The sequence below is a fragment of the Glycine max genome, chromosome 20 (assembly GCF_000004515.6).
Source record: "Glycine max cultivar Williams 82 chromosome 20, Glycine_max_v4.0, whole genome shotgun sequence".
Lineage (NCBI taxonomy): Eukaryota > Viridiplantae > Streptophyta > Magnoliopsida > Fabales > Fabaceae > Glycine > Glycine max.
This window is the reverse complement of record NC_038256.2, coordinates 44,540,872-44,567,250: the sequence shown is the minus strand read 5'-3', so window position 1 is coordinate 44,567,250 and position 26,379 is coordinate 44,540,872. Positions and strand designations below refer to the sequence as shown.

General features: G+C 33.5%; 3 protein-coding genes and 1 pseudogene across 3 annotated transcripts; 3 read left to right on the top strand and 1 right to left on the bottom strand.

Annotated features, from left to right (window-relative positions):
- Positions 1-1,876: 1,876 nt before the first annotated feature.
- Positions 1,877-5,118, top strand: LOC102669950 (E3 ubiquitin protein ligase DRIP1). Its single transcript, XM_041013576.1, has 7 exons — positions 1,877-1,912; positions 2,621-2,655; positions 3,352-3,769; positions 3,905-4,260; positions 4,345-4,395; positions 4,801-4,873; positions 4,957-5,118. Exons 1-7 carry the CDS (start codon positions 1,877-1,879, stop codon positions 5,116-5,118), a joined length of 1,131 nt encoding a protein of 376 aa, XP_040869510.1.
- Positions 5,119-10,224: 5,106 nt separating this feature from the next.
- On the top strand, positions 10,225-11,779 carry LOC100809706 (probable aspartic proteinase GIP2). Its single transcript, XM_003556339.5, has one exon. It carries the CDS (start codon positions 10,301-10,303, stop codon positions 11,615-11,617), a length of 1,317 nt encoding a protein of 438 aa, XP_003556387.1. The 5' UTR covers positions 10,225-10,300; the 3' UTR covers positions 11,618-11,779.
- A 4,827-nt stretch (positions 11,780-16,606) lies between these two features.
- Positions 16,607-18,302, top strand: LOC102669553 (probable aspartic proteinase GIP2; annotated as a pseudogene).
- A 342-nt stretch (positions 18,303-18,644) lies between these two features.
- Positions 18,645-23,722, bottom strand: LOC100808627 (cryptochrome-2-like). The gene is given in 5 exon segments (NM_001289325.1): positions 18,645-18,872; positions 19,795-20,449; positions 21,316-22,022; positions 22,282-22,503; positions 23,164-23,722. Coding segments are annotated over 5 exon segments (1,905 nt in total). The 5' UTR covers positions 23,474-23,722; the 3' UTR covers positions 18,645-18,861.
- Between the last annotated feature and the right edge of the window lie 2,657 nt (positions 23,723-26,379).

Sequence of the window (26,379 nt, the reverse complement as noted above, 5' to 3'; positions counted from 1 at the left end):
CAACGACTAAGATAAGATATTGGTCAAACAAATTTGTAATATATCCCTCGAGTATGACTAATTTTAAATCTAAAAAGTACATTGGGAAACTTGGATCCTTTTTTGTTTCTCTCATAAGATTTCTCTAAAATTGATTTCTTGATTGAGCATCGCACTCTCTGTTTTTTTCAATTATTGTGCAATTACCAATCAACAATTAAGGTCTTTGTAAGTTGTTAACCATAAGAAAACATGGCTATGTTACATGTATGTGGTATGGCTAACTTCATTCCCAAAAAGTGAGTTTAGAAACTTTGACCTTCTTTTGCATTTCCCTCAAACTTCTCTACAATCAAATTCTCCATTGTGCATCACATTCTCTCTTTTTCTTGATTATTGTGTAATGACCAATTAACAACTAAGATCTTTGTAAGATGTTGGTTAGACAAATATGTGGCTAGAAAAGATTTGAGTTTGCACATTTATACTAAATAAGAACAGAAATAAAATATATTAATAAGTAATTAACAAATGAGATATACTAAAAATGTTGAATACTATATCAGGATTGTCATCCATGTGTTTATGGTTTCGGACTAAGTATTCATAATGCAGTTGAATTTTATTAACTTTTTTTTATAAATTAAAAAAGTCAACAACTACATGTCATATAAAATTAGATAGATCCATAGATACAAGATGGTTTAACACTATACAATCATTTATGTGGGAGAGGATTAACCCCATATCTTATTTGTATTATTTTATACACATAATAATACTTTTTTTCTTCTTCATAGTAATCGAAGACATGTATTCAACGTTGTACATCAATTCATATATTCTGTCCAATCAATTAAATTTGATCTTCTTCTATTTGTACTATTTTATGTGTGCCTCTCATAGTCACCCTCCATAACACAAGTTTTTTTTCACATTAACATTCTCTTTTGTTGGAGCACAGACATTCTCTCCTTTTCTCCTCTCTTTCTCTCTTGATTATGGTGTAATAACCAATCAACAATTAAAATGTTATTTGTAAGATATTGGTTGGACGAATAGACGATGAGAGAGAATCTGAATAATCATTACATTTACAATAAAATTAGAACAAGCAGAAAAAAATCATAAAACATATTACGTAGGATTTACTATCCACGTGTCTATGATCTTGAACAGATTTCGGTCAATATTCATAATATAGTTGACCTTTTTTTTTATAAATTAAAAAATTTAGCTATATGTCACACTGAAATTAGGCAGGACCGTAGGTACGAGGTCGTCTTGCACTATAGAATCATTCCTATGGCAGAGGAAGGATTGGTCCAAGTCCTATTTGTACATTTTTTTATGTGTGCCTCTCAAAGCTACCCCTCAATAACACAGGCCGTTTCTTCTGTCACAGTAGCATTCTCTTTCTTTGGAGCAAACACATTCTCTCTCGTACACACATGAAAGCATATAGATAGATACACGATAGGTTCATTCTCGATTACGTTTTTTCATCTTCCAAGAGATAAACCCAAAAGAGCACCTCCATTGTACAAATCGAACAAGACACACACGTTCGATACTCCAAAGAATCTCACTTTTTCGTTTTCCTCGACGTCGTTCCATGATCTAGACTCGACGACCCTTCATAGGATCATGCACAAATCTTAAAGCCCTTTTGTTTTTCTCTGGTAGTGGCATCCGTCTTCTTCGTTTTTCTCGAGGGGTTAATTCTCGTTGAGAATGATGCAAAACTGGCATGTTTTTTTTATCCCTTGCTTCTTAGTTTGGTGACATGCACCATGCGGGCTACGTGAGTACGGAGGTGCTTGTGTGTTTTTTTGCTATGTGCGCTTGTTCATGAGTGTGTCCTTGTCAGATACAGACAGATATAAAGACAATAACAATGACAATTGGAGCGGCGAAGCTCAACTATGAGAAGGTCTCAGCATGCGTGGCATGTCCTTTGTGCAATAAGTTTTTCAGAAACGCCACTACAATATCAGAATGCTGTCATAGTTGTAAGTGTTTCGTTTTCTCATCTACCCTATGCTTTGTTCAATTTTGTGATCTACTTTTCAATACTTCTTTTGCTGATAAAACTAATTTCTTGGGTTTTGGTTGTTGCTGCAGCTCATGATTTTTGCGTTCTTTAATTTTTCTTTTTCCCCTTTTATGTGTTTGGAAACCATAATGCCCTATCACTCTGTTTCATGGCCTGCTTATCTAGTGACTTTATTGAAATCCTTTGTTAATAATAACTTGATTTAGCTTCCATGCAGCACAAAAATTCCCACTTCGTATTTACTCATCATGTTATGCAAACATTCTGTATTTTTTATGCAAAATGTCATGCTGTCTGCAATCTGCATGATAACTGTTGTAAGCTGTTTGTTTCAATTGAAATGCTGATATCTTTTCATGAAGATGATTCCAAAGAAGCATGTTTTTATCAAAGTAATTTTAGTTGCATTTAATAGGCTTTGGTGAAATGAAACATGTTTTGATTTTTCCATGTTTACAAACAATAAGGAACAAGGTATGCACAGTTTTTTGCTGATGCAAATATCTGTCTCTCCAATTGTCAGTAAATTCGTGATTGTATCCTGATATTCAGTGAAACAATTTTACTTCTTTGAGAAACTTAAAGGATCCTTGGTATGATTGCAAAGGAGTGTCTGCTTGGTAAGAGTGGGGGTGAACATATGAAGGTAGAGAATGAAAGATGTATTTGGACTCTTATACTCAAATTACTTGCTGATTTTCTTCTATATTCACTCTTGCATTTCTGGGAGCTTGTGATTATGCTTAGTCATGTTAATTTCAGTGACTAAGACTTGTGTATGATTGTGCTAGAAACTAGGCCTCAGTCTCCATTATTCCCTTGCTTTCAGTTTTTTTTTATTTTTCATGTAATGAATATTGTTCATTGTTTTTCTTTTCCATCCACCTTTATGTTTCTGAATCTGTATGCAAGTTGCAAGTCTAAATCTTTAGTTTAACAACAGTTTGCAGGGAATGCATAGACAAGAAGTTAATAGATGAGAAATTAAAGCATTGTCCAATATGCAATAGAGACTTGGGTTGTTCTCCACTTGATAAATTAAGGTAGTCTCAATGAACATGACTCTACTTTCAGAAATGATCGACAGATTAGTCTATAATTCTCTCTGCTGCAGTTAACTGGTCTCATATCACTTTATCATACTATTATATGCTTCTGTGCATGCACCACGGGGAAAAATTGATGTGATCAGTTCTGCTTTTTTCCTGTTCTTATTTCTTTGTGATGGTTGAAATTTTCATTTCTTTATTTTTCCCCCTATCGCTGGAGTTTTCCTGAATTTTGCCTGACTTCTATATTGTTTTGGAAATGAACAGGTCAGATCCTTGTCTGCAAGATTTGAGGGATAAAATTTTCCCATTTGAAGAACAAAATGCTTCAGTCAAATTGAACATCTACAGAAAGAAGAATTCTCTATCTTCGTTAAAAAAGAATGCAAAAATAGACAAAGCAGCTTCAAAACCTGATAAAGCGGAAGATGAAAACCGTGGTGAAGTAGAAGTTCTGGAAGAAGCTTCTAGTTCTACAATAGGATCCGCGAGAAGAGCCAAAGCTGCAGCTAGATTAAAATTTACTTGCTCTGCACCACCTGCTGCTTGTCAACTTGACAAAGTAGCAGGAGAAGATAAGAAAGATGGTGGTCATCCCCGGGGTGGTGAAACTTCCAACGGAAGTCTCAAAATCAAAATTCCGGTAAAGGTTATAAAGCTCTTCTTGTCCTATAGTCTTTATCCGGTTCTTCTTTCTTAATCCTTACTGTGTTTCTCCTTTCAGTAAGCTAAAGTTATTTTAATCCTTTTGTCCTTCACTTTTGTTCAAAAGATCTTCACGTGTATGTTCTAGTGCATGACTTTTTCGTATGATTAGCAGAATTCTTCCAAAGCAAATTCAAGTCAACAATCAGATACCAACAAGAGGGACAATTCTGAGTTTAGGAATGAAACGGCTGATATGTTAGAGCCATTAAATTCCCTGGTGGAACCTGGAAGCAAAAAGTCTCGTAAAAAGTCCACCATGCGCTCCAATGACAATGCCGCTGATCAAAATGAATCAACTCCTTCAAACTCAGATTCAGTCCAACACCAAAGGCCTCTGAGCAATCAAGAGAAAACACTCAGAATCTCTGAGGACTTAAATTTTCCTGCACAACCTGAGATTGGTTCCAACATTGAAGGCAACAAAGAATTTGGTCCAATCTGGTTCTGCTTGGTTGCTGCAGAAGAGAAGTGAGATTGCGTTTCACGGCTTATTTAACTTTGATAGTGTTATGTCAATTGTTGAGTATCTGACCTTTGAATTTCTGTATAAAGGAAAGCAAGTGCACGACTGCCACAGCTATATTCCAGCTACCTAAGGGTCAAGTGAGTTTTATATTCTTATTTTCTGTTACAAGTTTTTGTTGGCCGATCACTTTCAGTGCTTGAATGACTGAATGAGCATGCCATGCATGAAGTAATTGTTTATCTGGCTGATGTTTCTTTGGTAAAGAGCTGTTTCTTTATATTCACTTTTATATGCTCTAAAGTCTAAACCATACTTTCATTGTCCTCCTCTGGCATCCCTTGGTCTACATAAGTACTTCTTCTGTCATTCAGTGTATGATATCATTCTTATTTCTTATCATACACATTGGCAAATGGCAATTTTGGTTTCTCGGACATTTTTGTAATTATTATTATTATTTTTCTAATTTATCTCCTTATCAAGCACAAACTACCGTAGAATAACTGATAACTTCCACTAATAAATCTTTCAAATCATCACAGGGATGGTAGTGTAACTGTTTCCTATATTAAAAAGTATCTGGTGAAGAAGCTTGGTCTTGCTAGTGAAGATGAGGTAAATTGGTTATTTTCTTGCTAAAACTAACACCTTAGTGAAACAATGTGTAGCCAATTGGTTTTTCTGATTTACTCTCTCAGGTGGAGATCACATTACAAGGTCGAGCACTTTTGTCTTCATTGCAACTGAGAAACCTAGTAGACATGTGGTTGCACACAGTGCCAAAGAATAAGATTCAGACATTTGTTGGAAGCTCAGCCAAGGATTTTATTATGGCACTTTCATATGGTCGAAAGACTTGATACCTCATAAACTACCCTGCTATGGTTCCTTGAAGGATTTTTATAATTTTTCTGTCTATTTGAAGCCCCAAACTTTCTTGATTGAGTTGTATTTGCGGTATATACATTATACCCTTGATTGACAATAGATTTTATTGATTATTCGAGTTAGATTTTCTTTCATGTTATGAGCCTTTTAAATCTCTCTCACTTGTTTTCATTTCCCGTTTTTTTTTATTGCTTCTTCGGCCATCAAGTAGAAAATATGTATGTGTAAAAGGAAGAGATGTTAAAAAAATAAAGAGAAATTAATAGATGTAATAGAAAATAAAGAGAAAAACAGGAAAAACAAAATAAGGTGGAACTGAAATGAAAGAAAGTTAGATGCTTCAAATAATAATCATACAGAGAATCTATAAAAAAGAATATTACTGGCATTTCTCTAATCCTAAAATATCATACATTACGAATTACTCGGAACATTCAATAATGATGTCAATCTGATTTAACCTTTAGCGGCTAGCACTATAAAATAAATTACTAATTATGTTATAAATTATATGATGCGATAAGATAAGAATAATAAGAGCTAATGAAGAATTTGATGTATAAGTACGAAAAATGATTTATTCACATCCTTAGGATATATATATATATATATATATATATATATATATATATATATATATATATATATATATATATATATATATATATTATTTTCTTGAGAGGAAAGAGAGAAGGAAAAGTGAGATATAGGAATAAAAGAAAAAGAAAGTGACAGATATAATGGATTACGTGATAATGAGATAGGTGTAAGAATGTTATAAAATTAAGGTGTAAAAAAATAGATTATTTATTTATTTATTAAGGTGTGAAAAAAATAACTTTTGTCTTAATTTCACACAATAGTCCAACACAGTTTGACAATACATCATTGAAGTTAGATAACTACTCATCAAAAAGGCATTGATTTAGCTTGTATAAATATATTCTTAGCTACGGCCATAAATGAAAATATATCATTGAAGTTTCTTAAACGACTTCACGTTCGTTCATTTTTCTCAAATCTAACATATTACCTTTTTCACGACACACGGGAAGTGCCAAAGGAATAAAATTAACCATATTCGGGACTACAAAAAAAGTAGAGAATTCATAAGGGAATCAAAATTCTCGTGACCAAAAATGTTGTTTTCATAACTTTCTATTCTTCATTTTAGCCACTGAAGAACAAAGATTAGGCACGTGACAACTGAATAACGAATAGCGTCTTGTCATTCGCATTTATTCTGTTGCTTAAAAGGGAAAATAAAAAAGAACAAAACTAATGCTTGCAATTTTTTTTCGTTTACAAAGTAGTTATATACATCAAATATACGACACGAATATATATATATATATATATATATATATATATATATATATATTTATATATGCCAAAATTTCATATTTCTTTTATATATATACATAAATAATATTTTTTTTTAAAAAAAAGTAATGGATAATATACTCATTTGGTCTCCAATATATTTTTAGACTTTTTTACTATTTAACTTGCAAACCGCCCCATCATTTCATTTCAACCTCCAACATTAGTTATATTGATTAAAATATTGCAACAACTACACATGCAATAAAGGGTAGTGCCTTTCCACTAGTATACAATAAATATATTATTATATTTATTAGCTATAATAAATATTTATTACATATTTATTAAATATAATATGTATAATAATTTATTACTTATCTTTTATTATATTTTTTATAACATGATTAGATATTATATTCATTAAATATAGTATTTAATTTTTTGGTGCAGTCAATTTCATTTTAAAAAAATATTAATTATGATATTTAATTATTAATTATATATATATATATATATATATATATATATATATATCAATAAATAATTAATGCATTATTGACTATGTAAAATATTTTTACATTATTATTCAACACATACTTTTATGTATGATAAATTAATGAGTCTAATGTGTATCTATTTTTAGTGTAAGAATTTTCACATTACTAATTAATAAGAAATTATGTTTCGTATAACTTCTAAGTTAGTTAATATCAAAGTTATTAAACTTATTATATGTAATTGTGATTGAATGACACTTTAAAAAAAAATTATACCATAAAAAATTTTAATGATTATGCACCGATAATTATTATCACAAATCATGGTATACTTAGTTTTTATTAAGAAAATCAATAAATTTATTTTACATAGACTTGTAATTAGCTAACAGTATAGACTTTTTTTATTATGCAAGATCTTTACACATATAGACTTGTTTTCCCATTTAATAAAAGTAATATATAGTCATATTGTTGATCTCTTAATATAACATTAATATATATATATATATATATATATATATATTATATATAATAGTTCATCTTTTAATTTAAATATACTTAATATTTTGGCTATAAATTATATTTTATAAATGCAATATTTAATGCTATTGAACAATCAATATTATTTATAATATTTTTAATGTAATATTTATTTAATATAATGTATTTATTAAATTAAATAAATATAGCATATTTTAACACATTAAAAGTCTTTCTATTTTTTAATGTTTAATTTTTTTTAACAAAAGGATATTTTAAAATATATAATAACACAATATAAAAATATATAATAGTTTATGTCTTAATTTTTAGCTTCAATAATCAGATTGTTTATTATAGTTTTAAAAATATAAGTGCAGTGTTGATATAGTTCATGGAGGATGTTGCCGTGTTGGAATCTGTCAGTGTTATGTTCATGCCATTATTTTGCTTATGTAAACATGATTTTTTTTATTGAAAAATATTTGTTGGTTAGTTTTATTAGAAAGAGGATTTGAATTTGTGACTTTTTTCCATTGCTTCTCCTTTCATCTTTCTCTAATCATTGCGCCAAACTTATTATCTTTTTTTTTTGCATAATATCAAAGAAAGATAGATAAAGTAATTATAAAAATAGTTTCTTAAATTTTGATATCTTTACTTTTTGGTTAATAATTAATTTATGATTTTATATTACTTCAAGTGATTGACTTTCAGTTGTTAAAAGAGATTGAAGTTTTTCATGGTCCAACCATCAATCACATGACAGAACATCTTGTAGAAGAGTCAACGAAGAAATTATTTATTACTTGTTATAAATTCAAGACATTTTGTTATATTTCTCTGATTAAATTATAATTTTAAATTCATAATTTTAATCATTTTATTTTTAAATCAAGACATTTAGTCTCTTATTTTTTAAAATAAGTAATTTTGATTCGTCCATCAATTATTGATGTTAACGTGATACTTAAATTGACGGTTAATATATTGTTTATGTGATAAAAAATTAAATAAAATAAAAATATAAAAAAATATTAATAAAAGTTAAACTCATAACCTTTCATTATTTCGTAACTAATCCAAAAAATTTTAGTGGTATAGATAATCAGGTACAATGAAATGCTAACAAAAATTTTGATAATTGGTACATCAATTTTAAATTCAATTCAACTTAGATCTACGAGAGAAAAAAGGTTGTTAATGATATATTTAAATAAACAACTTAATTAAACGTCTAGTTAATACTACTATTTTATTAAACTGAAATTTAAGTCACTAGTTTAATTATAAAATTTATTGAAAATGTTAAATAAAGAGTTTATTTTGATAGGTTACACAAAAAATTTATTACAAGAAATTAAAAATTAAGAACTTATAAGAATATCATAACTATTTTTTTTTTATAAATTCAAATATATTCTATATAGGTATTTTTTTCCCCTTCAAACTTCCACTTTTTTTTTCAAGGATCACATCTTCAATTCTGTAACGACCTACCTTTGCTTTACTGTTTTACACTTTGTATATGTTGAATGTTTATCAATTAATGATGTTCCGTGACAAAAAGTCATCCATCAGACGCAATAATGTAGGGGAGACCAAAACTTGAGCAATAAAGTCGGGATCTAATAAGATATTATTACAAGTTTAGAAGAAACAAACTCAGATATCTATCTAAAACTAATCATATGATAACAGATCAGGCAAAAAATAAGAGAAAGAAAGGTTGAGAAGAAAAACAACACTCACAGGGAAGATCTACAAATGCAAAAACGATCGGCCACAAATAATTGTCATCACGCACTTGGTTGCAGAAAGTATGCATAAAGGAAACACTTACTTGGCATGGGGAAATCACCATTTTGTTATTTATTGTAGGTTGCAGAAAGCATGCATAACGAAAACACTTGCATGGAGCTTGGGAATTAGTGATATGTTACACAAATAAGAACGATGCCATCGAAAGGTTTAACAAAACCGTCACCTCTTAAAAATTTCAAAAGAGAAAGCAAAAGCAAAAAAACCCAAAAGTAATTATTAATTTCTTCAAATATATAGTAATTCAAAAGATTGCATAGAGTCATAGGCCTTTTTTTCCTGAATTTAATTTATAGCTCCACCTGCTATTCAATAGTTTGCAAATAATTTTGAAAAAGAATATAACTGACTTAAAAAATTCTTTATACTTATTTAATTTTTTGGATTGCCTAATTAACGCTTTGTTTGATATGAAGTTTTAGTGAAAGAATGAAAAAAAAGTTCTTCGTTATAGTTATAAAAAAATGAGAACCAAATATCCTAATTAAAATAGTTATAAAAAAACGTATGAGAATAAAAAGTATTCTTTATAGTATTAATATATATATCCGAAGTTTTATATCAAAATAAATCAATTAATGTCCAAAAAGTATGCAAATGAATTTGGTCTAGTTTTAAAATCCATGCACATGCAGTAAGTAAAGTTGTTGGATGACCAAACACAGTTCAAATTAATATATGCTTGTAAATCTAATTTGCGAGAATAAAATTTATGATCATCCTATATTTCATTCAACAATTTAATCCAAATCCCAAAATATCATACGGAAGAATTGGTGGACAACTGGACATGTTTGAGTTAGACATTGAATTAATTCAATCGCCATCTTTGACAGTGACACGCGTTAACTTGCAAATCTGTGTGCTCAACTTGTTGAAGCTCATCCATTTGAAGAAGCAAAGTCCAAGTGCCTAACTTGAGAAACCTATATAAGTAGGTCCCAATCCCTCTCTATATTATTCACATCATTAACACGTTTCCTTTTTATCTCTATCTTTCTTCACATCTTAACCTTGTTCTTACCAGATGGCTGCCTCAGTTAAACTCTTATTTTTGTCCTTTCTCTCGTTGTTCATCTCTTTCTCCATAGCTCAAACCTCTTTCAGACCAAAGGCACTTGTTCTTCCTGTAACCAAAGATGTTTCTGCCTCAGTTCCTCAGTATGTCACACAAATCAAACAAAGAACCCCACTTGTGGCAGTGAAACTAACTGTTGATCTTGGTGGTGGCTACTTGTGGGTGAATTGTGAAAAGGGCTATGTCTCATCCACCTCTAGACCAGCCCGTTGTGGCTCTGCTCAGTGCTCGCTTTTCGGGTTATATGGTTGCAGTACTGAGGACAAAATTTGTGGCCGTTCTCCAAGCAACACTGTGACTGGTGTCTCCACATATGGTGACATTCATGCAGATGTTGTTGCTGTCAATTCCACTGATGGAAACAATCCTACTAAGGTGGTTTCTGTGCCTAAATTCCTCTTCATATGTGGATCAAATGTTGTCCAAAAAGGCCTTGCTAGTGGTGTCACAGGTATGGCTGGTCTTGGCAGAACTAAAGTTTCTCTTCCTTCTCAATTTGCCTCAGCTTTCAGCTTTCATAGAAAATTTGCCATTTGCTTGAGTTCTTCTACTATGACAAATGGTGTAATGTTCTTTGGTGATGGCCCTTACAATTTTGGTTATTTGAACTCGGATCTCTCCAAGGTTCTAACTTTCACCCCTCTCATTTCAAACCCTGTTAGCACTGCTCCAAGTTATTTCCAAGGGGAGCCCTCAGTGGAATACTTTATTGGGGTGAAATCTATTAAAGTCTCAGACAAAAATGTAGCATTGAACACAACCCTGTTGTCTATCGATAGAAATGGCATTGGAGGGACTAAGATTAGTACTGTTAATCCATATACTGTCATGGAGACCACAATTTACAAAGCTGTGTCTGAGGTCTTTGTAAAAGAGGTGGGAGCCCCTACAGTTGCACCTGTGGCTCCATTTGGGACTTGCTTTGCAACCAAAGACATTGGGTCTACAAGAATGGGTCCAGCTGTTCCTGGCATAGATCTAGTGTTGCAGAATGATGTGGTGTGGACCATCATTGGTGCCAATTCAATGGTGTATGTTAATGATGTAATTTGCTTGGGTTTTGTGGATGCTGGATCAAGCCCAAGCGTGGCCCAAGTTGGATTTGTGGCGGGTGGTTCTCATCCAAGGACTTCAATCACAATTGGAGCACATCAATTGGAGAACAACTTGCTACAATTTGATTTGGCAACCTCAAGGCTTGGCTTCCGCTCTATCTTTTTCGATCACAGCAACTGTGCCAACTTTAACTTTACCTCTTCTGCTTAGAATTTGATATTATTCTACTATATTCAAAACTTGTATCTTAATTAAGACCAATGTGTGTAGACGAGGAGATGAATAAGTGAGGTTATATTTATGCATAACCTCCATAGTCTTGTTCCCTTTTGTCTACAAAATAAAGAGCACATGGAGGACGTATTCATCTTACATCTTGAATTACTCCATTATCCGACATGGTTACCATTGTTATAAAATGTGATGTGTGATAGACGATGCTCGTATAAATAAGAGGCTTCTCTCCCAGTAGATAGGTACACGTACGGCTCATCGTTTATCCTTATTCCTTAACCCCAACTGAATTACGACTAGCATCTCTACCTATGGTAAGAAAATAGATACAAAAATCATAGTTTGTTGGTTACTGATCAGTTTTTATAGCCCGAATTCCCTCACCCAAATCACTTTAAACAAATCTTCATTGACACGTTATAGATACCACACCATTGCTTTGCACCCTATGTAGTTAATTATTTCAACCACATTTACTGGGCCTGGAAGAATTAATTTCTTAACATGAATCCAAAAGAGGTGGCAATATATCTTTATCACATTTGTTTTGAAACTTATTTCCTACTAGCCAACTGTTGGATACAAGTTACAATGTGTAAGTGTGTGATTTGAAGTGAGGAAAATCTCCCGTTGGAAGAATTTGAGGGAAAAAATGGTGATTGATAATCTTCAATGGGAAAAAAGTACGAACTAGCTTTTGGATTATGTTTAGTCCAATCTAGATCATAGCACACTCCTAGCCACACAAAAGTAAAAAATAACTCAATAGATTGAGTATGAAATGTTAAGAAATCTCACATTGTCTGTCTCAATTCTTGGTGTACAATTTATATATTTGTTAAGAAAATTAAAAAGCCAATTAATTTTAAGCTAAAATCTAATATGATATCAAAGTCAATAACTCATCTTGGTTCTTGCTTATTCTAGTAGACTCGTATATGTGGAGGGAGATGTTAGGAAGGCCTACATCATTTTTTCGTTACTCTAGATTTATGTTAGGTAGGCCTATATCTCTACCTCCTTGATTTTGTTCTAAAGGATTCTATGACAGAATAATTTTGTTCCGTATTTCATGGTTTGCTAAGGTATAATACAAGAGAGTTACAATAAAATCTCCTAAGATTAAGTTATACATAATGATTCTCCAAATAAAACTCCTAAAATTACGTCTAGACTAAACAAATTGATTTACATGATCATAGACTAATAATACGGGATAATAATTGCACATAGATTTTGTTATCTCATCGTGATCTCATTATCCCCTCAAGTTGGAGCATGTGAATTACATATCCCCAACTTGCACAGCAAAGAGGTGAACTGAGTAGGACCAAAAGTCTTAGTAAAAATATCAACTAATTGTGCATGTGTAGGAACATAAGTAGGTGCAATATTGCTAGTAAGATACTCGTCGCGAATGAAGTGGTAGTCCACTTCGATGTGCTTAGTGTGCTCATGAAAAATCGGGTTCTTGACAATATAAAACGTTACTTGACTGTCACAATGAAGTCGCATAGGTTGAGAATGAGAGATACCAAGACCATGGAGAAGACCTTTTAACCATTTCAATTCTCCTGTTACTGTTGTCATGGATCAATACTCAGCCTCAGTAGAGGAGCGAGATATCGTTTGTTGTTTCTTAATTTTCCCAAAAATTGGAGAAGATCTAAGTAGAACAAATCATCCGGTAAGGAACCTACGCGTTAAAGGACATTCAGCCCAATCAGAGTCACATCAATCAGATAGTTGTAGGTCACAATCCTTATGCAACAAAACACCCTATCCAGATTCCCTTTCAGGTATCGAACAACATGGAGATTAGCCTCCCAATGGGTCTCTTTAGGCGCCTGCATAAATTGAGACAACACATACACACAGTATGAAAGCTCGGGTCTGGTAAAACAGAGATAAATGAGACAACCTACTAACCACCGATATTGATTAGGATAAGGAAAAGGCAAGCTTGCTACAAGTGCCAGATGATGATTCTGTTCAATTGACACATTTGATGGCTTAGCTCCTAGAAGTCCAGCTTCGGCTATAATGTCCAAAGCATATTTACGTTGACAAAGAAAGATACCCGCAAAAGATCACGCCACTTCAACACCCAAGAAATATTTGAGGATCCCCAAGTCTTTCATGTGAAAGCAATTGTGTAAATAGGCTTTAAATTCGATGATAGCTTCATGATTATCACCCGAAATGATTAGGTCATCAACATACATACACCCACACTACAATATCCCCGGTCTTTGCAAGACGAAAAGAGAATAATCAAAAAAAGATTGCTGAAATCCATAGTGTTTTAGTGCAACGGATAGCTTTGCAAACCAACAACGACACGTCTGTTTGAGTCCATATAAGGACTTGTTAAATTTACACACCATGCCATATTATTGAGGAAGAAAGGCAAGAGGCGGCTTCATGTACATAACCTCCTCAAGGTCCCCGTGTAAAAATGCATTATGCATATCCATCTAATATAATTCCCAAGCTCGTGTGACTGCTACGGCTAACACTGTGCGCACCGTTACCATTTTTACAACGGGTGCAAAAGTCTTTGTGTAATCAATCCTCTCCTTTTGATGATTGCCAAGAATTACTAATCGTGCTTTGAAGCATTCTACACTTCCATCAGATTTATGCTTTATTTTGTACACCCACTTACAGCCAAGTGCTTTCTTTCCTGGAGGCAATTATGTGATTGTCCAAGTTCCATTGGTCTCAAGTGCATGTATCTCACTTTTCATTGCATCTCTCCACCGATTGTCTTTCACCGCATCAGTATAAGTGACAAGCTTCTTTTCCTGTGAAATGCATGCAAGAAAAGCACAATGTGCAAGAGAAAAATGGTCATAATTCACATAATCAGTTATGGGATAGGGTGCACCTGAGTCTGCCTTTGGAGATGGTGAACAGTTGGATGGGCTTAATCTTTTGGTGGTATTTGTCACATAATCTTGCAATCGAGTAAAAGGTTGTTTAATTCTATGTCCTCTACCTAATAATGACTCGGTTAGTGATAGAGATGAAAGCAATGTATTGTGTGTTCATATTTTATAGAGTAACACCTTGTTCATCAAACCCCGCATCTGGCTCACCTCCTCTATCATCCATTGTCATATCATCACTTTCTTTGGTACCTCTTGTGTGATCCGTTTCTTCTACACCATTAGTCACATCATTAACAATTTCTTCACAACTCCAATTTTTAGGAGGAACATCTTTTCTGGTAATAACATCAATAGAAAAAGGATACTTGGTCTCAACGAATTCAACATCTCGAGAGATAAAAATCTCTTTTGTTTCTAAGTCAAACAGCTTCCACCCTTTCTTGTCATATGGGTAGCCACATGCACTTTTTACTCCCACTTGCAAATTTATCACCATTCCTTCTTTGATTATGGGCGTAACATAAGGAGCCAAATATTCTCAAATGTTCATATGCAGGTTGCTGCCCATGTAGTATCTCATATGGAGTTTTTCCATTCAAAACAGTGGAAGGAGTTCGGTTGATCAAATATGCTACAGTTAAAATACATTCCCTCAGAACTTAATAGGAAGATTACCTTGAAATTGCAGTGCTTGAGTCACATTCAAAATATGTCTATGTTTTCATTCCACTTTCCCATTTTGTTAGGGTGTTCCGATGCAAGATGTCTGAAAAAGTATTCCATGATCAAGAAAATATTTTCATGTATGTGAATTCTGTCACATTATCACTTCTGAATATTTTGACTTGTTTATAAAATTGCCTCTTAAGCAGATCAAAAAAATTGTGAAGCATTGTCGATACTTCTCGTTTATCAGCTAATAGGTATACCCATACAACACGTGAATAATCATCAACTATTGTTAGAAAATAAAAAGCACCACAAGTAGAAGGAGTTCTATATGATCCCCATAAATCACAATAAATTAATTCAAATGCATTACTGACTTTATGTTCACTCAAAGGAAACTTCTCTCTAGTCTGTTTGGCTTTAAAACAGACTTCACATGTTTTATTCACTGCCTGGCTTTCTTTGTGTTTTCTAACTTCAGGAATCAACTGGGTGATCTTCAAGGAAGGATGTCCCAACCGTTTGTGCCACAAGTCTATGGAATGCAAACCATCAATTTTGTAAGCTCTCACATTTCGAACTCCTCTGAAGAAATCGAGTTCATCCCTTTGTTCACCTACTCCAATCAGCGTCTTCGAAATACGGTCCTACACAACACATAACTTATCAGTGAATTGAACAACACATTTTAATTCATTCATCATCTGTGAAACAGATATCAAATTGCAATTCAATTTAGGCACATAGAGAACATTAGTAAATTTTAAGCCTCCATCTAGCACCACGCTTCCTTCTTTAATCGTTGTTGTATGTTGTCCATTAAGAAGTCCAACTGGACAACTTTGAATATCTCGTAGTTCATGCATATGATTCAGGTTTCCAATCATGTGGTTGGAAGTCCCTGTGTCAATTATCCATGTATTGGTATCATGTTCACCTGTCATTTTGTCATTAGAGTTTGTTTTTTGAGCATTTAATAATTCTACTAGCGTCTGCCACTACTCTGTAGTAAGCTCAATCAAACCTGAATTGTCTCCTTCTGAGATCCTGGTGTCTACACTTGTTCCACCACTGTGCGTAGCATTTGCACCAATTGTTCCTCCTTTTCCTCGTCCAGTTCTCATTCGCTGCATTGGCTTACCTTGTCCACTATTTTCGGTCTATCCCCTTGAAGCTGCACTTGAGTAATCAAATTTCTCAGGTTGTCATTGGAATTCAATTCATACGGTGATAAAGTCTTATTCACCATCTTATGTTCTTCTTGCTTATGAGACTCATTCTTAGGAGTCTCCTCTTCATGATGACTCATTGCCACTAAATTTCAAACAAAACCTGTTGGCTCTGATACCATAAAGGATTCTATGATAGAATAATTTTGTTTTGTATTTCATGTTTTGCTAAGGCATAAATATATACGAGAGAGTTACAACAAAATCTCCTAAAATTGAGCTATACAAATTGATTTTCCAAATAAAACTCCTAAGATTACGTCTAGACTAAACAAATTGATTTACATTATTACAGACTAATAATACGGGATAATAATTATACATAGATTCTATTATCTCATCATGATCTCATTATGTTCCAATGGCTACCTCATTCAGACTCTTATTTTTGTCCATTTTCTCCTTGTTCATAGCCTGTTCCATAGTTCAAACCTCTTTCAAACCAAAGGCACTTGTTCTTCTTGTCACCAAAGATGTTTCTGCCTCAGAAGGCTATGTCTCTCATTCACCTCTAAACCAGTCCGTTGTGGCTCTGCTGATTGCTTACTTTTCGGGAAACACGGTTGCAGTGAAGACAAAATTTGGTGTCACTTTCCAGAGAATAGTGTAACTAGGGTCACCACATATGGTGACATTCATGCAGATGTTGTTGCTGTTAATTCTACTGACGGAAAGAACCCCCAGAAGGGTGGTTTCTGTGTCCAATTTTCTCTTCATATGTGGATTAGATGTTGCCCAAACAGGCCTTGCTAGTGGTGTCACAGGTATGGCTGGTCTAGGCAGGACTAAAGTTTCCTTTCCTTCTCAATTTGCCTCAGCTTTCATAGAAAATTTGCTATTTGCTTCAGTTCTTCCACTATGACAGATGGTGTGATGCTCTTTGGTGATGACCCTTATAATTTTGGTTATTTGAACTCCGATATCTCCAAGGTTCTCACTTTCACCCCTCTCATTATAAACCCTGTTAGTACTAGAAGTGCTTTCCTAGGGGAACCCTCAACAGAATTCTTCATTGTTGTGAAATCTATTAGAATCTCTGACCAAAATGTAGCATTGAACACAACCCTTTTGTCTATAGATAGAAATGGCATTGGTGGGACTAATATTAGCATTGCTAATCCATACACTGTCATGGAGACCACAATTTACGAAGTTGTGTGAGGCCTTTGTAAAAGCAGTTGGAGCCCCTACAGTTGCACCTGTGGCTCCATTTGGGACTTGCTTTGCAACCAAGACATTGGGTTTTCAAGAATGGGCCCGGGTGTGCCAACGATAAATCTGGTATTGCAGAATGAGGAAGTGGTGTGGAGCATCATTGGTGCGAATTCAATGGTGCAGTTTAATGACGTAATTTGCTTGGGTTTTGGGGATGCTGGATCAGACCCAAGTGCAGACCAAGTTGGAGCTGTGGTGGGTGGTTTTCACCTAATGACTTCAATCACAATTGGAGCAAATCAGTTGGAGAACAACATGCTACAATTTGATTTAGCAACCTCAAGGCTTGGCTTCTGCTCGCTCTTCTTGGAGCACACTGACTGTGCTAACTTTAACTTTACCTCTTCTGCTTAGAATTTGATTATTCTACCGTAGTCAAAATTTGGTACTCGGGGTATGTATGTTAAGATCAATGTGTGTAGACAAGGTGATGAATAAAAGTGAGGTTATATTCATGTATAGCCTCCAAAGTTTAATTACCTTTTTGTCTACAAATAAATAGCAGAGTTGTTTGATGGAGCTACTATAAAGGACATATTCATTTTACATCTTGAATTACTTTTTTGGTTTTATTCTTCCTCAATATAAGTCATAAAATTCAAAAGAACAACCCGCTATAGCACATTATCATCATTGTCATAAAATGCGATGTGATTTTGAGTATGAAGTTGTTTTTGATGGGAAAGCATATATATGAGATTTTTTCCTTGCTCTAGATTTGTGTTACCAACCCAAATGAAGCAGCTGAACCTTTTAAACAAATGAAATTTATCAAGAGTGTGAAATTCTAAAACTTTTAATTACACATGATTGAATTAAATCCTAACAAAGTTAAGAAAGGCTGCACTAGTTTTACAGTTATGGTTTAAAACATTTTGAACAAAATTGAGTAATTGAGCAGCAAAAAAAGCTCGAGTAATAAGGATAAAATGCAAGTGATATCAGAGTAATACATTGTGTAGAGTATTTGGTTTATATAGTTTGTAATTACGGGCTTGTCAGAATGTGTATGGACCAGCCCATCAGCACAAGTTCATAATATACAATGTTCACTATTGTTTTAATCCGTGTTCTTCCTGTTGGATTTCATAACCTATTACACAACTGATTGATAGCATGGGCTAAACAAACTGCAGTATTTAAATATGGCACCATTTTCTTTCCGTGAGTAATGTAGCTGCTACTGGTTTTATCAACAAGAACAACATTAACCTCACATAGCTCCTGCATTGAAATTCGTATTTATTAGTAGCACACCAAAGATATAAAAGTAAAAAAAAAAAAATTGTGTCAAATAATAATAATAATCATAATAATTATAAAAAGAACCTCGTTGTGAATCAGTTAATGGAATTCAAGATTTTCTCGTTAAAGAAAATACGAATACTAATAAATTATAAACTACTATGCACTAATGAACTCAGTTCCAAAACATAATTACAAAACTTAAGAATCATGGGATAAACTGCTCATGTGGCATAAGGCTACGAAATTGATGAGAGGAACCTAATTAACTCAATCTGTATTGGGGTCACCTATGCTACGTATGAGCAACAGAACAAAGAAGAAAAAGAATTGGTTATGTATGTGTGAAGGGAGAAAACTTAAGGAAGAAAAGGTATGTGGATGCATGGATGAATCTGGACACACTTCCTCTCTCTTCTCTAAATTCTTCAGCTCAATTGTTACTGTATCGATGTTAGCATTTCTAATTCTTAGAAACTAGAACTATTCCATCCAGTTGCAATTTCCTTTCCAAAGACTTAAATAGTTTCATGGCTGTTGTATTCAGTTGTAGCTTAGACTTAACAATTAAGCTACTAATGAATGCAGTTCTGAAATTTTCTTAGATCAGCTAAAATATTATAACAAACATTTATCCAATTAACTTTTTGTGAAGATGTTTCTTAGGACATATATAAAAAATGGGTGGGTTCCATCATTTCTATGATTTTTTTTAGAAACGGGCAGGTCCTTTCTATACACCGGAGCCTTTCTTTCTTTTCATTTTTTATTAATTTAATTAATGTTATTGTTAACTTGTACAGTTCACACTATTTGGCTCTACCCATCCAATATTTAGTTTAGTAATTTGATTCTGTATTTTCATTTCTTTTCTCCCTTGGAAATGAAAGAATATACTTACCATCTTTGCTTGAACTCTGCTCCATGTCAGTCTGATCTTGCCATGGCCACTTCAGATTAGAAGATGAGGAGCACTGCTGTGGAACTGAAAATGAATATGAGCTTGTACTGGCACACTGCTTCTTACATGATGAAGAATCAGCTGTGGAGCAAATGTCTTGGTCAATGCTTGACATGCCAGTATCTTTGTTATGATTTTGAGAGTTATCCTGGTTCTGCCCCTCCTCTACCATATGTTTTGGCCTCTTCCGCGTAGGCGGTTCATTCTTGGAATCCTGAAGTGCTGGCACCTTTTGATCATTAGCTGAAATAGTAGAACATGGAGCCTTTCCCAGAACGACAACTTTTCGAGTGTCCAAATTTTCAAGAGAGTTAGAGTTGTCTACAACAACTTCATCCCTTGGTTCAGAGCCTGCAGCTTTTGCTGCTGCTTCAGACTCCCACATCTTGAATATAGCTTCAGTGAGTCTTTCTCTGGCCAAATCTATATCAATTATTGGCTTTGGATAATTTTGACCCAGCTCAACTCCTGCTGCTCTAAGAACAGTAAGCGGTGCATCCCAAGGATGATGGATCCACTCAGTTGGCATTCTTGCCAACTCAGGTAGCCATTGTCTCACATATTCACCTTCTGGATCAAATTTAACCCCTTGAATCTGTCACCAAAATTAGAGATGTGAGACTGCTGACTTTTATTTTGATTATTTTTCTATTCTCTGAACCGGTAGAATTTACTCCTTATAGATGTAATATATCCAATGAAGGAGGCTAATAGGTTCTTTTTCTTTCTTTTTTTTTTTTTTTTGAGGGAAGGAACAAGTTATAACAACCTCAGTTAAATATGCATATTTGCAAAAGATATCTTTCAACTACTATAGTTCTTCTTAGAAATATTAATCTAGAGTTTTTTAATGGATAAAAGAACTAAGAGAACCATGGATATTCAATCAGATAAATAATCAAAGTAAAATATCAAAACACAAATATATTGGCATGCCCTACACTAATACATGAAACAGAACTTCAAATTATCCATGTTAGACAGAAACGAGATATACTTTGGTTGTTGGAGAATTATTCCTTTTAAAACTGGTAAAAGAAATATGAACAGATAAATTTCACCAGGTATAAAATGAATTGAAGAAAATATGAAAAAGTAAGTCTCTTATTTTCCAACTGGCATCAAGGTAACTCAGATTGTGTCAGTTTTTGCTTCACTACACAAAATTAATATCTTCTAGTTTTATGCAGTGTTACTATTACGTTTAGCATAATCAAACTCCTTAGATCTCAAAAAATGGCACATGAGGAGAGAGGAATGGTAAGGAAACAAGAATTTTTTGCTGCAGTAAAATCAAATAGTATAACAGGTAGTGATATGTTATACACGATATGATGATTAAATAAACTTAAAAAAATGTACAGAAATTTAAATTAATTAAACTAGGGAATATAAAATAATCACATCTGAGTGATACCAAGCAAACTGTAAATCCTTTGAATGAAGGAAAACATGACAAACCTCCGGATTGTCCAAGCGCTCAAGCTCATGGCCATCTGGTAAGCCTCCTGAGATATACTGCCAACCCAAGATATCACTTTCAAGGTCAGCATCAAGAAGTGTGTCCCAGAAATATTTCATTCCCCATTTCCAGGGTAGAAGCAACATTTTCACAGCAAAACTGGAAACTATTACTCTTATTCTGTTGTGAATCCAGCCAGTTGCCCAAAGTTCTCTCATTCCTGCATCAACCAAAGGAAAGCCAGTCCTACCTTGTCTCCAATTCTTAAAGATATCAGCATCAGGATTCCAAGGAAAAAACTTTAAGTGTCCCAGAAGTGCTTTCTCATGGGTGAAAGGAAAGTTGAAACAAAGATAGCGTGAGTACTCCCTAAGTCCAATGGCCCTGAGGAAAAGATTTACACTCTCTTCACCAGCACTGTTGCCTTCATTTGTCCATAATATTTGCTTCATACGTGTCACTTGAAAAACTTTCCTCACACTCAATTCTCCAAAATGAAGATATGGGGACAAGAGTGAGGTGGAGTCTCCACCAACCTTCAGCCTTTTCTTGGAGTAGTCTAGTAGATGCTGCTCCACGAATTCTGTTAAAGCCTTGTCAGCATTTCTCCAACCCGGCGACCATGCCCGTCCTAGTAATGCATTGCTTGGTTTTTCTGATTCATTTTCAAGACCAAGCTCCTCCAGTGGACATTCCTCAACTTTTCCTGTCATCCAAAGGAAGAGAAACAATGTCTCACATGTTTTTTGTGTCCATATATGTACACAATTCAGTATGTAGACAGGTTGATATAAAGAGAGAAGAAGTTGATCAGATTTCTGCTAGTTTCCATAATAGAATTGACTTAGAACTAGACCTCCTTTCTAGTTTTTAACCTCTAGCAGTAACCCGATATCAACAATCATATTATTGAGAAACAATCAATGCAAAGTAACATGCATTGTGTTAATATAGTCATATCATACCTTCAGCTGGAATTAATTGCCATGGAGGAACAACTGAAACAATATCCATTTGCATGTGCAAGCATTTCTTCCAAAAGGCATTAAAGGTAGTAAAGGCACGTCCACTCTCGCTATATACTTCCCATGGCTCATACAACAGATCTCCATTGTAGCTTTGGACTGATATGCCTTGTTCCACTAGTTTTTCTTTGATGTTGTGATCACGGACAAGTGAAACCGGATCTGGTAGAATAATTAGGGTAAGAAATATGGATCAGCTAACTAACATTGAACTGTGAAGAAATATATGTGGAAGTTATTTTGTTCATTATAAAGCAATCCTATTAGTGCCACTTAATTCTCATGTCTCAACTGGTTAAAGCAGCCATCTATAAACTAAATAATTGATTTGAGAAACAAAAGAAAAGTAGTAGAGCTAGAATGCTTGAAACAAGTAAAGCATCATAGTGTACATGCATTTGTGTCTCAACAGTCAACAAACAAACATACGGATTTAAATGAATACTTTGTGCCACCTGCTATATAATGATTTTTAATGTGTCATGGCATTTAAAGAATCAATGCATTATTTTTTAGAATTCTCTGACAATCATGCACTCTTCATTTTTTACATAACATAATATCAAACAGAAACACAGAACAAATGAACAAAAATAGTAAGGATGAGAAAACATCTCAAGAAATTGTCAGTTAGTGAACATACCAATATGTTCAGTTTTGAGGCTCAGCCCTAAACCTCCTCTAAATTATCAATAGAAAAAGCCTACTTGCTTCTTCAACTTTTGGAGACCCAAAACATTAAATGGCATCAAATATATGATAGGTTCAAAATTGGCTAAAACATTTAAAACAGAAGGTTAAATCTACACCAGCTACACTTACCATACAGATGGTTAAACACTACTTTTGTTGCTTGAATGGCCTTTACGCACTCCACGAGAGCCGTGACAGTACTGTGGGTTTTGATGAGCACAAGTCTGGATCCAAGAGACTTCAGTGATTGATCCAAGTGAGCAAGAGACTGCTTCAGCCACCACCTTGACACTCTTCCTGGATAAAACTGTCCTTCCTCTTTAGGGCACCATATATACACAGGGAGTACAGAACCCTCCTTTGCAGCAGCAGCTAATGCAGGATTGTCCTCAATTCTAAGGTCCCTTCTAAACCAAACAATAGTCCTGTTGCTACCCATATTGTATAATTCAAAATTTTCATGGCATAGCCAAAGCTTTGAACCTCATATAACAGCTCTCAGTAGCTTCTTCTTAAAACAAGTTTCTCACACACCCTTGCCTTCCAAAAAAAAGTTTCTCACGCCCCCAATAATAATAATAAAAAAAAACACCGAGCTCTCCTAATCAAGATCCTTATCAAAAGAAAATATATGAAGATTGATATCCCAGATATTAGATGCAAAGATTGGATCTGGATTTTTGGGGAAAATAAAAAGATATCTATAGCAGCATGGGGGTATAAGAGCCTCAAATCGCTACCAAAGTCGACCAACAAACAAGTAGCTTATCATGAAGTCCAACTTGGATGCCACTTTGCTTTTATGTGAGGTATCAACCTAAATCCTACTCAGAGAGAACCCATCCCCACATGTCTCACTCACCAATTTAAAGACCACCAGTTAAAATCACAAAGAAAAAGAGGAAATTTTTCAATCGAGCAAACAAAAGCGACTGAAGAATAATAAGGTTGCAAAGAAGTATATATAAAATTAAAGAACAATATCCACAAACCACTCAATATGTTATATAATAAAATAATCCTTGAAAATAAGAGATAACTAACTGGAAAGTTCTTCAAATCTAGCCTAAAAAAACACACCTCAAACTCGGACTATAATATAAGTGAGATGTGAAACACCCACCGGCTAGATATTTTAATATTCACAACCCCATCGAAGTTTAGCTGAAGATAATTAGACAATCAAGCACCAAATCAAGTAAAGATCCAGCCTTAAGCTATATAGGCAAAAAAGGAGGCAACAGTGAATGAATCATGGAAGTGTGTTGGGGAGGCTTGAGAGAATGATTGGCGTGTGATCACGTGTGTGTGGAAGATCACAAGGTACGTGCACTGATGATAGTGGGAGACAGACACGCATGATTAACAGAGACGAAAGGATAAGAACATTGAACATGTCACACTGACTAGGGGCTACCAGCAGCTTCCACAACTTCATCAAAATGGACCAAATTTTTACCACAACATCATAAAAATATCCTCAATAAATCCAAAAACCTGATGGGCGTAACAACAACAGTTGTACCTTGTGACTTTGTAAAAGATAATAATGACATGAATTTGTGTTGCATATCAGAGCAATCAAACTGAAATTATTTTTTCTTTTGTTTAAGACATGTATGATTTACTTTGATCAGTGAATCAATCAATCATGGCAACAACGTTAGTAAATAGCAAGCACTGTAATAAGATTTTATTTTTTTTTTAATTTCTTCTTGTGTACGAGGATTACGTTAACTTGCAAATAGCAATGCGTGGAATACGAAACAAAAAATGTTCATTAATTTTATGAGAATTGTTCAAACTAAAATTATTTATTTAAATTGTATTTTTTTATACATGTAAATTTAAGATCACATAGTTAAGAGTAATCTCTATTACTTAAATTAGCATATAGCAAAACAAATGCACTCATAAGTGATAATAATGTAAATCATTTTATTTGTCCAAGTTAGGTATATTTGAATTAAAGTTTAAAGATATCTATCCAAAAAAAAAGTTTGAAAAGTGATTTGTCAATGCACAATAACAAGTTTTAATGCACCAAATGAAGAAAGAAAGAAAAAATTTGCTTTCAGAATAATTTTCTAACTTTGGATCCAACCGTCAACCGTAAGTTTTTCTTTATAGGCCAATATATATTTTTTCTCTTCTTATAAACATATTTTTTTATCGAACTAAGTTGCTTTTTTTTTTTTAACTGACCACCACTAACGACATGTTATCAACCAGACGATTGAAAATTTAGTTTTCATGAATAAGTTTTACTAGTAAAATTACATTATGAACACAATTGTTTCGCCCCCTAAAATCCAAACCTCTTTTTTTTTCCATTGTCCGTCATTTTTTTTTACTTTTTGGTAAAATTATGAATTATTGGAAATTCTCTACTTGTGTTTGATTTCTGATAAATAAATAAAAAAAGAGATACACCTATTTGTAAAGAATATTTTCATACACGTCAACCTAAACTTTAAAGAAAGCTTTTGCAAGTAGTGCCAATTGTTAAATATAGTACCTGTAATAATAAAAGATAGTTGATGATCAAAAATTCTCCATTAAAACTAGTTTTCTCCACTAACACTGCGTTCATGATTAGCGTTAACTTTAAGACATGAAATTCTTTGAATCTGTGGAGACACTTACAGATAGGGGAGGCCCGATGGGGTTAAAATTAATGACGCAACGCAACTATAATTCTATCATGCCTACAGTTCATTGTTTAGCATTATATGCACCTAGAATAACTCACAGGACCCATGCTTCAAAACAATACTAACAGAAGAAAAAAAAAATAGTACTTTGGAGAATAGAAAATAGTAATATATGCTCAAACTTTTGAGATAAGACATAAATAAAAAAGGCAGGGAAAGATGCTAGGGACTGGGCAATAATGCTGTGGAGCCACGGGCAGTTGGATAATAATATCATTGGGTGCCAATCTGCCTAGGCCACTTGATCATCCATACTTATTTATAAATTAATTCAAGCCCACGACGACATTTTATGTTCTGGAAATATTGGGAGAGTGAAATAAATAAAGAAAAGATAAAGAAAGAGAGATGAAGGGATATTTGAAATATATGGAAAAATATATATATTTTCTAGTTCACATGTAATTTGTGTTGTGGTGCGGTTGGGTTTAATTTAATAAATATAATATTAAAATTATACCAAGTCAAATCAATATTTTAGTTTAATTTAGATTGATTATTCGATTTTTAAATTTTATTTATTTTATATAGCTTTTAATTCTTTTTTACTTTAACATAAGCTAGCACAATGCAAAATCTAATAATCATTAAAATTTTGATCAATTTTTAAAAATGACATTTATTAAAGGTA